The following is a 16,694-nucleotide window of genomic DNA, read 5'->3' as shown; positions in this document are numbered from 1 at the left end:
ACTTTTGCTGAAAGTGTCTCTGATCTCAGACTTGTAGAAATATGTTTGAGCTGAGGTATGCCTGGATTTTCATAGCAGCTGCATGGCTGATGCTGTAATGGCTCCTCAATCTCTGCCTCAGCCCTTCCCTGACTAAAAGTTTGTCTAAAATGGAGTGATTTAGCAGAGCAGTTTTATCAAATCTAAAGACTTTAATGTATCAATTAAAATTTAGTAGTTTTTTAGCACAAGTGGTGTGTGGGGCTGGGTACAGGATCTTAATTTTGTTTGTTTGTTTTCTCTGAATTGCTTTGTGGGGGTGGCCCTTCTTTACTGGATGATGAACTGAACATGCATAAAATCTCTTGCTGATACCTCCCTGAAAAGAATGACGGTTTCTGGGGTTTTTGTTTTACTGCTGCTCCTCACAAAGTTAAAGTGAGTGTTCAAAGCACTTGTTTTAAAAAGTGATTGTTTTTTGACAAGCTTATAATTTCAAAAACTCATGCAAAATTCCTTCGTCATTTGACTCACAAAACATTAAAGTCACATGGACATGTCCACTTCTCTTTGCAACTTCTCTTATGTTTGGGGAAATCCAATCTAATCTTCGGGATTTCAACAGGAGTTGAATGGCTTTAAGTTTGAAGAAAATTGGTATAGCAGTTCTTTAGTAAATATAATAAGCTGTATTGTTTGTATAGAAGGGGTTCTACAATAATACAAAGCTTCTGTAATCTTCCCTAGCCATTTTCCCATCAGTATTTTCAGTAACTCTCTATATGATGTTCTTGCATGCCTTTAGTGTAATCTGGGAAAATACAGATTTTTGACAAAAGTGGAGCTAATCTCAGTTTAGTCCTCTAGGCCAGCTGTCAAGCACTGAGCATAAAGTTAATTACTGCGTAAGGTCTGTGAAGTAGCAAATTTATGCCTAAAACTGATCTTTATAATAAAGAGACTAGAAGTAATGAGAGAGAAATTGTGGTTGGAGAGTTGTTCAGCTTGTGTTGTTGTGGGCATCTCTGCACTGTAGTTTTCTGCTGTGTTGTGTTAATTCTGCTTCCCTTTCAGTTCCTTTAATTTTACGTATCTGTTCCTCGCACAGACTTCTTCCACTTATGTTAATTTTTCATAGCAATATGGAAGAACTGTGGGGACCCAGCTGTGCTGGTGAAAGGTGAAGCAATTATTACCTCAGCAGAACTGTTTTCTTTTAAAAACTTAGACTTGTGCAAAACTGAGTAATTTATACTCATTAGTGTAAAGTCTGAGTGCTTTCTTGGGTGTTGAATTACAAAACTGATTATTTTTCTTATGTGACTTTGGTTTGCAGTTGCTCCAAGAGGAAAAAACACCTGTGTGGAGTAGTTGGGTACTTTTTGAGGGCAGAGGGCAGATTAGAGTTGACCATAGTATGCACAAGCTTGTGTTTTGTTGGCGTACTTGCTGAAAAAATTTATGCAGTGCTGCTGAAAGAGCCTGTTTCACTTCCCCTGTGTGCACACAGAAGTTCGTATCTGGTCACCAAGGCCCTGGGGACAGGGACCACAGTTGTAGTGCCAGTTACTTCCCCAGGCCACATGACTGACTGACTGCATGAGCTCCCATGCTACTGGAAACCAGGTGGCGAGTAAGCTCTCCAGCTGGGTTGTATGTTAGGACCATTGCCTTCGGTGGAAGTGATCTTACACGAAGCCTTCAATTTATTACAGTGTGGCAGCACAGGATTTTTCTTTCCATTTCCCACCTTTAGAAACTGAGCCAAGGCTGTAGAAAGAAGTCTAAATTATATTGATGACAGAGGTGGTAAAATTAATTTGTCTTTAGCTGTTTTTTGTTCTGAAGACTTTTGAAGGAGGATAAAGTTCTGAAAAGATTTTTCATCTTGAACAGCGCAATGCTGAATTATTTTTTAAACTTCCTTGCAGTCTTCTACCTCAAATTTTAATTTAGACAAGTAAATTTAATTTCTCCTTCACTGTATGGAAGGTTTAGAGGAGATTGATCTTGATCAGTTCCTCCTGTAGATGGTTTGTTTTCTAGGCCAAATCTGAAGTTCAGCAGCCAGAAGCTTGGGGACCAGCACAGCTTCACTGTGGTTCAAACTTTTCTATTGATTATTTAATTTCTTTGCTTGTTATGGTATGCAAATTGCTATACAGAATTGTGCAAATGCCCCCAAAATGTTTCCTGGTAGCTGCTTGAATATGTATATAGCTTCCAGCATACAAAGCATTGAGGGATTTATTTTGCTTTCTGCAACTAAGAATTCTTTTCATAGCATTCCCCTTGTGATTCTCAGATGGACTGTCATACACTTTGTTGTAAGCAGCGCAAATCTGATTTTGTTTTGAATATGTCCGTCTTTCTGTCAGTGGCTGGCTCTAGCAGATGGGGACACAGATTGTAAACAAAGTGTGAGAGAGCATGCTTTTATGTAGAATATGTCAACGAGTTACTTACACTTGCAAACTGCCTTCTGCATGGGGAAACTAACTTCAGTTTGACTTGTATGGAACAAGGAAACTAGAGCACTTCAGAAGTGGTGTGTTGGACCCTTTGGCTAGCAGATCTCAAGCCAGAGTAAAAGGTAAAGATGGGCGTTACTGGAATTGCTTTTGTTGCAGCTCTGAGGTGATTACTGTCATGCGTGGACAAAAGGTCTCTGTCTCTCTCAGTGTTTACTTCACAAGGAATTGTGGGTTTAGTAATAAAATGTATGGTGTTAGAAAAAGGCTTGTCTTCTAATCTTTGCTTTTTATTTTTCTGAAGGCTGTTGTGATATTTTGTAGAGATTAATAGAATGTTTTTGTCCGGCAGTACTCTCAAAACTGCAAGAATTGCCTTTCGTCTGGACAGTCTTCATATTTTCAGGCTTGCTCAAAACCACTTGGGATAGGAGAGCTAGGGGAAGAAGGAGGCAGGGGTGTCAACTGGGTATTTGTGAATCAGCCCTAAATTCTTAGTATCATGATGGAGAGGTTTTCCATAAACAATTTAGAAAAATTTATATATTAGCTATTTTAAAATTAATCTGTGAGGTAAACCCTGCTTTTCTTGTCTGTGACAAGAAAGTAAGTTGCATATCTAGAGGAAAATTGTTGCGCTGTGTGGTGTTCTTCACTTGAACAGGGAATTCTGAAATCGAAGTGTAGATGGTAAAAGTAGCAACAGTGCCAGGGAATTTGAACAAATTACTAGGAGATGGAAAAAATCATTCATGTCCAGGAAATCAGTGGCTGATAGAGATAAGAGGCTGATTAGAAGTTCAATTGCTTCAATTCAATACAAATGAAGGCTTAATGTTATTGGTTGACGTTGTGGGAAATATAGTTATTAGGCACCTGGATGAGGTAACAGATAAGAAATAAATATACACTGTGTATTTTCCAAAAGGGTTAATCTTAGGCAAAGGGCATTACTTCTTTGCACACTATGCAACGACTTTCTGAACAAGCATGTAAATATAGACTGTGAGAAGGCTTTCCTTTCAGTTTGACGTGAAGACCCTAAGCCTTGCTGCTGGTGGCATGCAGGATGCTCTGATTGTTAAACCCTGTTTAAGGGTATGATTCGTCTATGAAGCATTTTATAAAGTTGATTACAAGGAATTTAACTGGATATTTTGAGACATTTTTCTTCTTGAGCTTTACTATTTAGAAGCAAGTCTGTTTATAATGACTGTAATGCATCATATATTTGTGGTTTATAATTTCCTTGGTATTTATTTGTGCTGATATCTTCCCATTTTACTGTGCTGGACTTTGTGAAGGGAAAGATAAAAGTTAAGTCTCTGCAACGTATTAATTTTCTAATTCATGGTGTGCTGTGCAGGAAACCTGTCTAGTGGCTAAAACTGGGTCCACTTGTGTTAAAACACAAGTTAAAACCAAATTAAACTTTCTGGATTGGTTAATACAGTGTTTTCTAGTGAGGGATGTGACTCAAAAGCCTGTCCTTGGACTGCCAGTAGAAGAGTGAGTGCTCAGTAGTTTCATTCCTGTTGGCTGATTGTTGTCTGTGTGTCAGGGTGATTTTTTGTTGTCAGATCTGAGTCCTCATCAAGTTCAGTTTGGGTGGTACTTAACTAGTTTATTTTTCATGCTTGTGGAATGCAGCTTCTTTAAGGATGCTGCCTTATTTGAGGTGTTTGGGACAATGTGACTTCCACTTATTACTTTGGAAGAATTTCTGAATATTTGAATTTTTTGGATCAGAAAACGGAAAGTGTTCTTGAAATGTTACATTGATAGTTACAGTGAGTCTTCCAGGCTGTTAGTATTATTAGTGTATATATATATATTAGTAGTATATGTATTAGTTATATTAGTGTATATATGTTAGTTATATTACTATATATATATTATTAGTATATTTCCCCTTATACTTATTAGTATAAGAGGAAAGAATATTGCTGCTACTTGCTAGGGTCATCTGCTGCCTCTCTGGTACCTGGCTTAAAGATGTAAAAAGCAAACTTCCTACCCTAGGACGGTTCTCAGATTTTTCAGGTAGACAGTAGTGAAGTTGCAACAAGAAGTCAAAAGGTAATCAAGAGACACTTCAGGGACTTGGGATGACTGGTTAAGAAGTCAGAAGCACAAGTTTTCTCCTTTCTCTTTCCAGTTGCAAGGAATGATGAGGGAAGAAACAGGAAGAGCTGACAGATCAATACTTGGCTCTGAGCCTGGTGTCACTAACAGAATTTTTTTTTTTTGGATCAGGGTTTATTTTATATGACACCAGACCTGCTTGGTGACAGACAGGGTGCACCTATCTAAAAAAGGGAAAAGTATTTTTGCAGAAGAGTTACCTAGAGGTCGCCTAGAGAGAGCTTTAAACTAGATTTGAAAAGGGAAAAGGATAAAACCAGGGGGCAGCATGCTGATGTTTGGGGGATGGTGTGCTAGTGAGGTCCTTTGATCTCACATCTCAGTGGAGGCAGGGGATGGAGATCCACGTGGCAGCAAAGGGGTCACTGATGTGTTAGAAACCATAGAATTGTCTGGTCACACAGGAATTAGGGCTTCTAGCCCAAGAAGAAGGTGGTGGGATCAAGAGCCCAGCCAAGGGCATCTATATGAATGCATGCAGCACAGGCAGCAAGCAGGCAGCCAGTCACAGGCCGCCTTCCCCAGGGCTCAGTGCTGGAGCCACTTCTGTTAAATCTCTTCATCGACGACTGAGACAAGAGGATCAAGTGCACCCTCAGTGAGTTCACAGAGGACACCAACTTGGGGGAGAGTACTGATCTGCTGGAGTGTGGGAAGGCTCTGCAGAGGGATCCAAAGAGGCAGGACCAGTGAGCTGAGGCTCGTGGTATGAGGGTCATCAAGGTGACATGCTGCGTCCTGCACTTCAACCACAAAAACCCCAGGCAGTGCTGCAGGCTGGGGGAAGAGTGGCTGGAAACCTTCCCAGTGGAAAAGGGTGCTTTCCCGTGGACCTGGGAGTGCTGTTTGACAGCTGTCTGAACGTGAGCCAGTGTGTGCCCAGGTGGCCAAGAAGGCCAATGGCATCCTGGGCTGTATCAGCAATAATGTGGCCAGCAGGACCAGAGAAGTGATGGTCCTGCTATACTCAGCACTGATGAGGCTGCACCTCGAATCCTGTGTCCAGTTCAGGGCTTCTCACAACAGGAAAGACACTGAGGGGCTGGATTGTGTCCAGAGAAGGGCAAAGGAGCTGGTGAAGGGTCTGGAGCACAAGGCTGATTAGGAGGGGCCGAGGGAGCTGTGGCTGGAGAAAAGGAGGCTCAGGGGGGACCTCATTGCCCTCTACAACTGCCTGAAAGGAGGTCATAGCCAGGTGGGGGTCAGCACCTTCTCCCATGGAATAAGCTGCAGGACAAGAGGAAATGGCCCTAAGTTGCATCAGAGGAGATGAAGATTGGATATTAGGAAAGCTTTCTTTACTGTAAGCGTTGTCGTGCATTGGAATGATATGCCCAGATAGGTGGTGGAATCAGTGTCTCTGGACTATTTAAAAGACCCTTAGACATGGTGATTAGGGAGATGGTTTAGTGGTGGACTTGGCAGTGCTATAATAATGGTTGGATTCATCTTGGAAGTCTTTTCTAATTGAAACAATTCTCTGACTGTAATTTTTACACTGACATTTTGGGATTAACTTGTAGCCTAAAATTGGTTTTTAGTGAATCTCATCTTATAGTGTACATTTAAATATGTGTGTGTCTCACCATTACTGCTTTCCAGGTTTGTCCTATGTGCCAGTCTTCAGTGGCCAAATCTTTTATAGGAGATGGTGTTTGAAAGAGAGCAAAAATATTCTCTTGTGTTTTCAACTACTCGGTGTTGCTTGAGGCTAGTATTGAAATTTCTTTCAGTTCAAATGGAAGCTTATGTATTTGTAGAAGAGAAGTATAATAGATCAAATAAATTCAATTTAAATAATCTTATCAGCAAATTCCACTGATTTGTTTTCTTGGTGGTCTTGTTAAGTAAGCGTTAAATGAATTTAATGTTGGGATCGATACTTGCAGTGCCCTCAGCAGTCTGACACAGTTTTGCTGCAGATAATGCTGCTGAAAATTACTTAATTTTCTTAGCTTTGGTTTGATTTGATGTGGGCTAGTGCATCTTGTAATGCATTATGTTTAAGTCATTCACAGTTGTATAAATAATAGCCTACTGAAATTAACGTTTTTCATTGTATTTTTAATGTCTTGAGGTGGTACAAATGCATTCCTTAACTTTCCTGTCAGTCATGTTTATAACTACTGTACCAGTGTACACCAGTCTAATCAAGCACGGGGAGCTGGAGTACCTCCTTCTAAATCGAAAAAGGGCCAGACACCTGGAGGCGCTCAGTTTGTTGGCTTGGAATTGTACAAACGGCTAAAAGAATTTCTGAAGAACTACTTGACAAATCTCCTTAAGGTAAGATGGGGTATGGGATCGATCTGCACTTGTAGTAACATAAACTGGAGTGAGAAAAGCTGTATCAGCAAACCTAGAGGTGTATGCAGCTACTGGAAGTAAATTGAATGATCTTAAAATGTACTTTTGTCTCCATAGCCATTAGAATGTTTTGTTGGCTTTACCTCAGACATAGATCAGTTCCTATGTTTGTGCCTTTGAGCTGCTTTTCCTCTTCAAGCCAAAACAACATTCCTGTGTTTTATAGAATTAATGTTACATGACATCTTAAGCTGTCCTGTACTTGAGCAAGAATAGCTAGACTTTACAAGCAATTAACCAGCATATTAGGAATGCCGAAAAAATGGATGCCTGTCATGTTGAAAATGCCTGATGATGGCCGTTATTTTAGTTTAATAAATAAACCACTAATAGAACTGGATGTTGTCTTGCATCCATAGGGACAGGGATGTCTTCTGGAGCTTTATCTGTGCTGTGCCTTTTTTTTTTTTTCCCAGCCTTTTAATTTCGAAATCTCCTACTGGTTTTGTGCTTTAATAATGTAGAACTAAATGTATTGGCAGTGTGTTTCCTGTTAATACATTGCATGGTGCAGATTTATTATACAGTCAATTTGTATACCCTTATGTATCTTGGTTGTACCTTAAAATTGCGCTACAGTATTGGCAAACTTGTAATTTCAGGATGGTGAAGATTTGATGGATGAGAGTGTGCTGAAATTCTACACTCAACAGTGGGAAGATTATAGGTTTTCAAGCAAAGTATTGAATGGGATATGTGCCTACCTCAATCGACATTGGGTTCGTCGTGAGTGCGATGAAGGTCGTAAAGGAATATATGAAATTTATTCAGTAAGTAGCTTTTTGAAGTGAGTGATTTGTCCATTCCATCTGCCATGTTTGGGTTATCATCCTGCAGATCACTCCTTGAATCTTGTAGGAGGTCCACAGAAGTTTTGAAGAAGTGGTCAAAGAGGCATTCTCCTTCCTTCCCCTACTCCTACCCCAGTATATTCGTAAAAATTCCAAGTGTCTAAGCCTGTGAGATGTTCAGTCTGCCTTGTACATTTTGGGACTTCCAGTAGTAGATTGTTGAGGGTTGTCTGTTTCTGAATATTTACTGCTTATAGTGTTATCTGTGTGCCTCAGCATGGCCTTGTCATCCCACTTAGAATTCAGCCAAGCATTTCAATCACCAAATGAAGAAGGAAATAGTATTTTTTTTCTGATGACTTTAATACATCTCTACAAATTTGTTAGCGGCCAAGCTGCTAAGATTCAGACAACATTTGGTTTTTAGTGTAATTTATTTTGGTACAGTTCTGATTGATATGTGATCTTGATAATTTTTTTTTAATGTAAAGTAATATAAATAAGAGAAGAACTTAACAGAGCTTCTGTATCTCAGATAACTAAAAGGGGTTTTTTTTAAATAAAGGGTAATTACTGTCCTTACTGGTGAAGCATTAGGAAAGTGCTGTGCTGTTCTCCTGCTTCACTAAAATAACTTTACATGTGGTAGAAAAACAGTTGGTATCCTTACTTCCCTTCCTCTTCACTTTACTAGCCTAATGCTATAAGGGACTGTGTCAGCTTGGAAACTGCCAACAAAAAAAGCTGTATGTTCTCAAAGTAACTCAAAGGGGGTTTTGTTAGTTTCCAGAGTTGGCAGTGGATCCGCTGGTAGAAAAAGGAACAACTTGGTAAAGTTAGTAGTAAAGCAGGTTGTAATTTTAGTGTGAGACAATCTCGTTGCTTGAGAAATGTATGTGCCAAAATATAATTTTGAAAGTTCTGATTAGTTAGCATACTACATCAGCTTTCCTTAAATAGGGAGTTACCCTGCATGTATACGTGTATATGTAAATATTTTCTTTATTCCATCTTTCTTCTCCCTTCTTTTGCTTCTAGCTTGCCTTGGTGACCTGGAGAGACTGCTTATTCAGGCCATTAAATAAGCAGGTATATACATAAATATATTAAAACTATAGTGTTATTTTATAGGGTTCATTTCATATATCGTTAGTAACTGCTTCAAGGAGTTTGTGGAGGGGGGAGCTGGGGGACGGGGGGTGAACACAGACCCAGAAAACAAAATTGAGCCCTCTACTTCTCCTTTGTGATATTAAAAAAAAAAAAAAAAGTATTTGAAGGAATAGGCCTTTGTGTGTGTGATTGAACCTTGATACCAAGACTGTTCTGTTACCTCTCTGCTGAGAGGACACTTGGCTTCTTATTTTTTTAGAAAGCTAAGGCGACTCAAATGAAGTAGCAAGTTCAGTGGTTTCTAAGCTAGGCAGGAGTACAGGCTGATGGCAGTCATGTCTTAAGGTTTGGGAGTTGAGATTGGATGAGAGCAGAGAGTGACTGGCTGGTATTTTGGTCTCTCCTAATGTTGCTGTGAATTGTTACATATATGCTGATGCCTGGGAGATTCAGGTCAGCCAAATGTTTAAAATTAGTGAATCAGCACAATATAAAACAAGACATTCCATCACAATTTTTAGGTACATGTATGTGGATTTCACTTGTTACCAGTACTTCCTAATGAAGTAGTTGCAGCAGATTATTTGTCCCAAGAACAGGTGACTAGCTCAGCTCTTGCTACAAAGTTTTTTTGTATTTCAGGTATAAAACAAAGAGAAGTTTGGCTCAGAAGATGGTTTTTTTGAAATTAAAGAAAAAAAAAAAATACCATTCACTTTAATACCCGTATACACCTTGCCACTAATCAGACTGTAACTATGTTGTATAACTTAAAGGTGTATCATTCTCTGTAGGAACTTTATATGTTCAGAGCTCCGTAAATGTTGTTCTCAAGGGGCCTGACTTTTCTTGAATATAGAAATACACTCCTAATTTAGTATGGTGCTTGATCTACCAGCTGCTTTCTCTGTGCTTGACTTAACTTTTAATCCCTGTTTCCTAAGGTAACAAATGCAGTGTTGAAATTGATTGAAAAGGAAAGAAATGGTGAAACTATCAATACAAGGCTGATCAGTGGAGTTGTACAATCCTATGGTAAATGTGATTTCTTTAAGATTCTATTACTTTCTTAAAAATAAATAAATTTGTGTACCCTATCAGAGCCCAGAAGTAACATCCCACCTCCTCGGATGTCCAGTAAATATTTTTTTTACAGTAACATGAATGCAGTTATGTATTGTTTAACTTCATATTTGAACTGACACTTGATACAATTACAGTTGATTATACCATGTTTGTAAAACTTGAGAGTGCAACTGATAGACAAGAGTGTTCATTGTTTACAAATCGGTTATTAAGGACCTAAATCTGGAAGTGGGGAAGGCTGGTAGTTTACAAAGCGGAGTGGGGTGTTTTTTTTCCATTTTGCATAATACTGAGAGCATTGCCATCCAAATTACTGGCCAGTTTCATTAATAAAACCAGACACAGCATATAATCTGGAACTCTTTAAAAGGGAAAAATGAAAGGAGAATCTGAACTAGTTTATGAGATAGTGAAGTTCTCCAAATCCTATAATACATTTAAGAAATGTATGTAAAAGTGTAGTTTACATTAGTAGTGTCTTGTACTGATAAATTTTTAAGTGCAAAATCAATGTACATTTTTAAAAGTGGTGCTGATACGGTCCCAGTTGATTGCTTTCATCTAAGTTAGAAGGAGTGTACTTGTTTATTTGCAGGATACCACTTCATAAAAAACAATTTTGTCATTTCTTGGTCTTTTTTGTTTGGTTGTGGTTTTTTCCTGTAGTGGAGCTGGGGCTGAATGAAGATGATGCATTTGCAAAAGGACCTACACTAACTGTCTATAAAGAATCCTTTGAATCTCAGTTTCTTGCTGACACAGAGAGATTTTATACACGAGAAAGTACTGAATTCTTGCAACAGAACCCAGTCACAGAGTACATGAAGAAGGTAAATTAGTTAATCTGCTTTGTGATTTTTGTTTTTCTGGATACAGATATTTTTTAGAGGTAAAGGAATATGAATTTTAGGCTTTTATTATCAGTTTCTTAAAATGATGGTTATTTTACAGAAACAGCTAGCTGTTTTTCCCTGTAGTAATTTGCTTCTGTGTTTATCTGGTCTGAAGTTTGTCTCCTTACTGCATTTCAGTGAGTACAGTGGAAGTTTGAAACTTTATAAACAGGCAAAACAGAAGATTAAGTTAAAATAAATTCAGATTTTGTTGGACTTCAAGAATTACTGTTATAGTGTCTGCTTTAATCCCACAAGTTTACCATTCCTGTACAAGGAACAGTGTGTCAACACATTTATTGAAATACCTTCCTGAGCAAGCTGTCTAAGGAAATACATAATTAATTAGCTTTAATTCTCTCAGAATATTTTAGTGTTGTGAACGCCTACACAGTACCTCTGATCAACAGAGGTCAGATTTAAGTTCTTAACTAGTCTCTCGTTTTGGGGATGCCAGACAGAGCAACTAAGAGCAAGCAGGATAAACATTGACTATTTCTAGCCTGGTTACTGGGTCAGTTTTACTGACCCAGTAATGGGTCATCTTCCATCTTGGACAAGTGCTGCTTTATATATTTTTTCTCAGCACATTTCTTCACTTTCTGAATTGCTGCTTGTTTATTCCCTTTCAGCTTAGTTAAAAAATAAGAGGGCTTTTTGACTATGTAATATGCAGATACACATCCCTTCCTGCAGTATTCTTTGTGTAATGCTTTCTACCACAGAACACATCCTTTCTTAACCCTTGTCATTAAAGTCAGTGAATTACCCAAAAAGAAAAAGTGGGAGGGGAAGTCCTAGAAATAACACAGTAAAAGGAATTGTGCCTTTTAGTAGTTTCCCAATAATTACCAGACCAACCTATGTTTACTTTTCTGTTGTTGAATTAATTATTTTTGCTACTTCCCTTTCAAGTTCTTGTTTTAACTTTGATCCTAATACATGTATAAAGAAGAGAGAGTAAGGAAATTTCAGTCATTCAGAACCTGAATGACTGGCTCATCCAGACTTCCTTGGTACAGGACAGTAAAAAGCTGTCTGAAGGTCATTGCTATTTCAAGAACTAGAGACTACTGGCAAGTAGAAATAACTTATTAGTACCCCCAAACAATCCTCAAGGCTTCAGAAATCCACAAAACAGCAAATCGCTTTGCTTGAAGCTGATGTTGAAGATCAAAGCACGTACAAAGTTAGCAGACAGCAGGGAAAATGTTCAGCAAGAAAGTGTGTAGCCTTATGTCTCTGCTCAGATTAAGATATTAGAGATGTGTACAAGCCATTTGGGGACTCTTGGCATCTCCTTACAGACTAGTGGCTATAAGATCTTACAAGTAATCTGTTGGAAGCATGAACTGTGAACAGAGTAACCTGCTGTTCGTACGCTTACTTGACGTTCTCACTGGAGCACTGTACTTTATGTTCTGTCTTGAGATAAATAGCATTGCCAAATAAAAAGAAACCTTGGAGTACCCTAGTGCACACCAGCATAGCATCACTGTTACCATGTTACAGTAGAATTGTGGTAGTGTCTTGTAAAATACTCAATGAAATCTGTACTAGAACTAGGATTTGTGTATGTAGTTATATAGGCGGACTTACTGAGTTTAGAAGGATTGTGAATTTTTCTTCTCAGGCCAGAATTCATGAGTAAAGCTGGCATAGCCTGATGTGCTGTAGGGAAAAAAGGTCAGTATTTCTTAAGACTGTCCCTTGAAATATAGTCTCAAACTGAACTTTTGATCTTTATAGTTGAAACAAGTGAAGATACTGTGGTGTGAACTAATTATTTTTCCCTTGTTTCTGAAATGTGACTTTTAAAGGAAAATAAAGTTGTAAGAACACAAAAAAAAAGTGAGAGTATAAGGAAACATGGCGTCAGAGTAAATATTTCTTTTCATACAAGAGCTCACAGTAAGAGTTAACTGTTAGCATTAAAAGCAAGGTCTAAGGATATTTTAAGAAGCAGCATTAGAAGCGGCAGAATTTTCTGAACTACAGAAATACAGAATTGGTTAAATATAGGATAAACAGTCCTGCCCGTCTTGATGCCAGTTTCCAATGTTCATAAGAAAGATTTGCTGCTATTTGCTGTCAGTAAGGAAGTTGGTTGTTATTCCTTACTGGTAAGAAACTGGCAAGTACTCTGGAGCTGGAGCTTATATCCCTTTTCAACCTACTGATTTCATGTCCTATATTTTTATCAGTACTGGTTTAGCTCTAGGAGACAGTAATCCAGGACCATTTCACAAGAGCTAAGTGCAAAATCATTACAGAATGAGTGAAGCTAACAGTGGCTGAGATGATTTAAAGCTGTCTACCTATGATGCAGTGCACTTGCAGTGTAACTCTTCCCTTTTTATTGTCCAGAATATGATCTTTCATGCTTACTTGATATTCTGGCATATTCGGAAAACAAATTAACCTAATTTCATTTTCTTGGTGACATTGTTAATTTAAATAATTTGGTCTGATAAGAGGACGTACACACTTTATCCCTAATAATGTGCTGCAGTTACGAATTATTTGTAACGCGAATCCTTAACACTTTTGCTAACAAAATTGAGGTAATTGTTACATAAACAATTTCCATTTTACATTTTGGCATAAGTTCTATTCTTTGAGTGACATTTAGAATTTTAGTTTGCCAGGGAGAAACGCATATGTAGCATTTCATATGCCAAATTAAATGCTAGTATAATTTAAATGATTGTAGTTTATTGGAAAGCTTTTCTGTGTAAGAATGTAAATGAGAATATTCAAATAAATTTGTCATGGGCATAGTGTTAAATTGCAGTTTCCTGCCTTTTAGTTTTGTGGAGCCATGAAATACATTCATGTTTGTCTTAAATGAAACTAGTCTGTAGCTGGAGAGCTTGCTGATTCTAAAACTGCCAGCATCTCATGTCAGCAGCTTTCTCTTTTTCTGACAGCAGATTTCCATCTGTAAACTTCTTATTCAGAAGCAACAGGAAAACAGTCTTGCTGTGAATCTCCCCCACCGTTTAAACAGTATATAATATTTTCATCAACTTAAACATCAATTCCCAATGTATATTATGATTCCCAGAAAAAATAACTGCTTAGGTAGGTAGTCCATAACACCAAACTAGAGAGAGGCTTGTTTGTTGTTGTTTTCTAGAATTTACTGAACAGTCATCTGTTTTCTGCTGTAAGATTCGCGTTCTGCCTTCCCTGCAGGTTTCATGTTTATCTCTGTGTTTCTGTAGGCCGAAGCTCGCCTTCTTGAGGAGCAGCGTAGAGTTCAGGTGTATCTCCATGAGAGCACACAAGATGAGTTAGCACGAAAGTGTGAGCAAGTACTTATTGAAAAACACCTGGAGATATTTCATACAGAGTTTCAGAATTTGTTGGATGCTGACAAAAATGAAGGTAAGGAGGTTCAAACACTGGCATTAGGCTTAGAGCTCTCCTCCTTGATGATTTGTGAATGTAAAAGCTTCTGCTAGCTAGATGTCATTTGTTCAGGAATTAGATTAAGAGAGAAGATAATCACTAAACTGATGGACAAGCAGGATAGCTGGTAATACTGCTTCAAGGACCCTACCCCAATCCCTGCTATTAAGGCAGAACAGCACTAGTTTGATTTCTCTTAATGTGGCTGAGAGAGTTTCAAGAGCATTTGAGCCACCCTTCCAGCAGAAGCTGAAGCTTGTGGGAGAGATGGGAGGTGAAAAACAGACCAGTACTCTTTCCAGCTATTTCAGTTTAATTCATGGATCTTCCTGAGTCAGCACTGAGAATTTTAAAATCCAAAGTATTTAGAAGTGTGTATAGGAAATGTTAAAAGAGGAATGCAAGCAAGTAAGTAGCTTTTAAAATAGAGTATATAAAATATGTAATATTGCATATAGAGCACAAGGAAAGGGTGGGAAAAGGGTGGAAATTATTAATTGATGAGTTAATTTTAGCTGTGAAAATGATTCTTAAGTGTTGCTAATGGATCAAGTTTATATTGTCATAGAGAATACGTGGAATAAAGACTTCTTCAGCACTTCCTCTAAAATAAGTGAAGATTATCAGAGTTTAGGTATCTTTTAAGGAACTGTCAGTTGTGTTGATTTGTATGAGTTTCTTCAGGAGTTAATACAGAGCACAAAATAACAGCCAGAACTAATTCCTGTGGATCATACAGGTGATAAGGATGAATGATGATTCTGATTTCCCAGTTGGGGAATTAATTAAATCTGCATTTCAAGTTAGAGTAAGGCTGTATAGCTGAAATACTGCTCTTAAGAAAGTGGCTGAATGTAAGAGATGCTGTGGTTAAGTTACTAGTGATGCTACTGTTTATTTGAGAGTTTTAAGTTGTAACTATGACTCTGTCTCATTGTAGATCAGTCTTAAAATAGAAACTATGAATTATTACTGTAATAGTCATGTTGATAACTAAGAGATGCTTCAGAATCAAAAAGGGCAATTCAGCGTGATTAGTAGGTCAGAAGTTAGCTGATTCAAATGTAAATAATCTGTACTAGTCCTTGAGTCAGATGTTGTTTATGTTTGTAAATATTTACTCCATAATTGGAAGAGATTTTGATGGGTGTTGATTTGTGAAATGATTTTTTAAATAGTTCTGGAAATTGAAATAGCAGTAGAACAAACAAAGTTTTTTCTGGACTCAGGACGCCTTTGCAGACTTTCTTTTTTCCTCCTACTTTATCAAGCTCATGGGTTATGTCAGCCCTTAGTACCATAGTGATGGAATTCCATGAGTTTGTCAGGGTAAAAAAGAAAAGATGTGTCTTGTGCACTGTCTAGTTATGTATGGGTTTACTTTCATGTGGGTTATTTCTAAGATTAACTGGACTTTTTTTAAAACGCTTGATTTTTTTTCTTCTTTTTCAAAATATTTTCTCTTCTGTTATTGGGCTTCACTTATGGAAACTGTAGCAGTTCCCTTGCCCTTTTTAAGATCCATGAAATTTCAAGACTAGAAAATTTATTTTGAATAATAGTCTGATAATTCACTCTTTAATCACTGTAATCAGTTCATTCTCAAATTTGCGATATAATAACACAGCCTTTGGTAGACTAACCTAAACTTACAATAAAAGGTTGCTCTTGATTAAAATACTTACTGCTTTGCTCTTGAAAGTACAGTGGTTTTGAGGTCCTCCCATGCACACTATGTTTGAGCATATGGTATTACAGGCTGCTCCTGTTGGTGTTCTGTAACTTTTTAATCACATTGTGCAACTAATGTATAAGCTGGTTATAAAGGTTGTGGGACACATTCCTCATGTGTTGCCTACTCACATCAGTTTGATACATGTAGGAAACAATTCGGTTTACTAGGAGAAGGTTGTAATGATGTAGGTGGAGTTACCATGCAAATCTTCCATGAAACTTTGTAGCATCTTTTCCTTACTTCACCTAACACAGACATCCTCGTAGACCAACCAACCTGTGAACCCTTGTTTGTGGGTAAATCTAGCAGCAGCTTATTGTATCTATGTATGGCATTTTTTCCCTACCTTTTTTCTAAAGTTCTGTAGGGTATTCTTCTATTCTTAAAAAAGTTAACATCAGGTTGCAATTGTGGTTTTCATAGAGAGAAAAAAAGTCTCATTTTCGGATCTGCAAGTTTGATTGACAAAGTTTTAAGGAGAGGAAAGTGTTACACAGAAACCTAACTGAACTGAAATGTCTTCCCTTCAGTATTAGAAGGCATCAAACTCTGTGTGTTGTATTTCAGAGTTAGGTAGAGCACCAGCTCATTGATTGCTCTGTTTTGTTTAATCTGATAATCCTCTGGTGGTAATAAATTGCTCACAAGCCCTTCAGAGAAGTCCTTGCACTTCAGAAGAGTTAGATGCATCTGTCAGCCT

The 16,694-nt window shown here is 37.9% G+C and overlaps 1 protein-coding gene across 2 annotated transcripts in view; it reads left to right on the top strand.

Moving 5' to 3' along the window:
* Positions 1-16,694, top strand: part of CUL1 (cullin 1) — a 53,572-nt gene that overhangs the window by 21,943 nt on the left and 14,935 nt on the right. For both annotated transcript variants that reach the window (XM_082279767.1, XM_082279766.1), the window contains exons 3-8: positions 6,707-6,881; positions 7,565-7,732; positions 8,792-8,842; positions 9,811-9,901; positions 10,619-10,782; positions 14,073-14,235. In XM_082279767.1, the coding sequence (XP_082135893.1) occupies positions 6,707-6,881; positions 7,565-7,732; positions 8,792-8,842; positions 9,811-9,901; positions 10,619-10,782; positions 14,073-14,235 (812 nt within the window). The remainder of the gene's footprint in view (positions 1-6,706; positions 6,882-7,564; positions 7,733-8,791; positions 8,843-9,810; positions 9,902-10,618; positions 10,783-14,072; positions 14,236-16,694) is intronic.

This window comes from Coloeus monedula (genome assembly GCF_965178545.1).
Source record: "Coloeus monedula genome assembly, chromosome: 1".
NCBI lineage: Eukaryota > Metazoa > Chordata > Aves > Passeriformes > Corvidae > Coloeus > Coloeus monedula.
The sequence above is the reverse complement of the archived record's forward strand: the minus strand, read 5'-3'. Positions and strand labels throughout refer to the sequence as shown.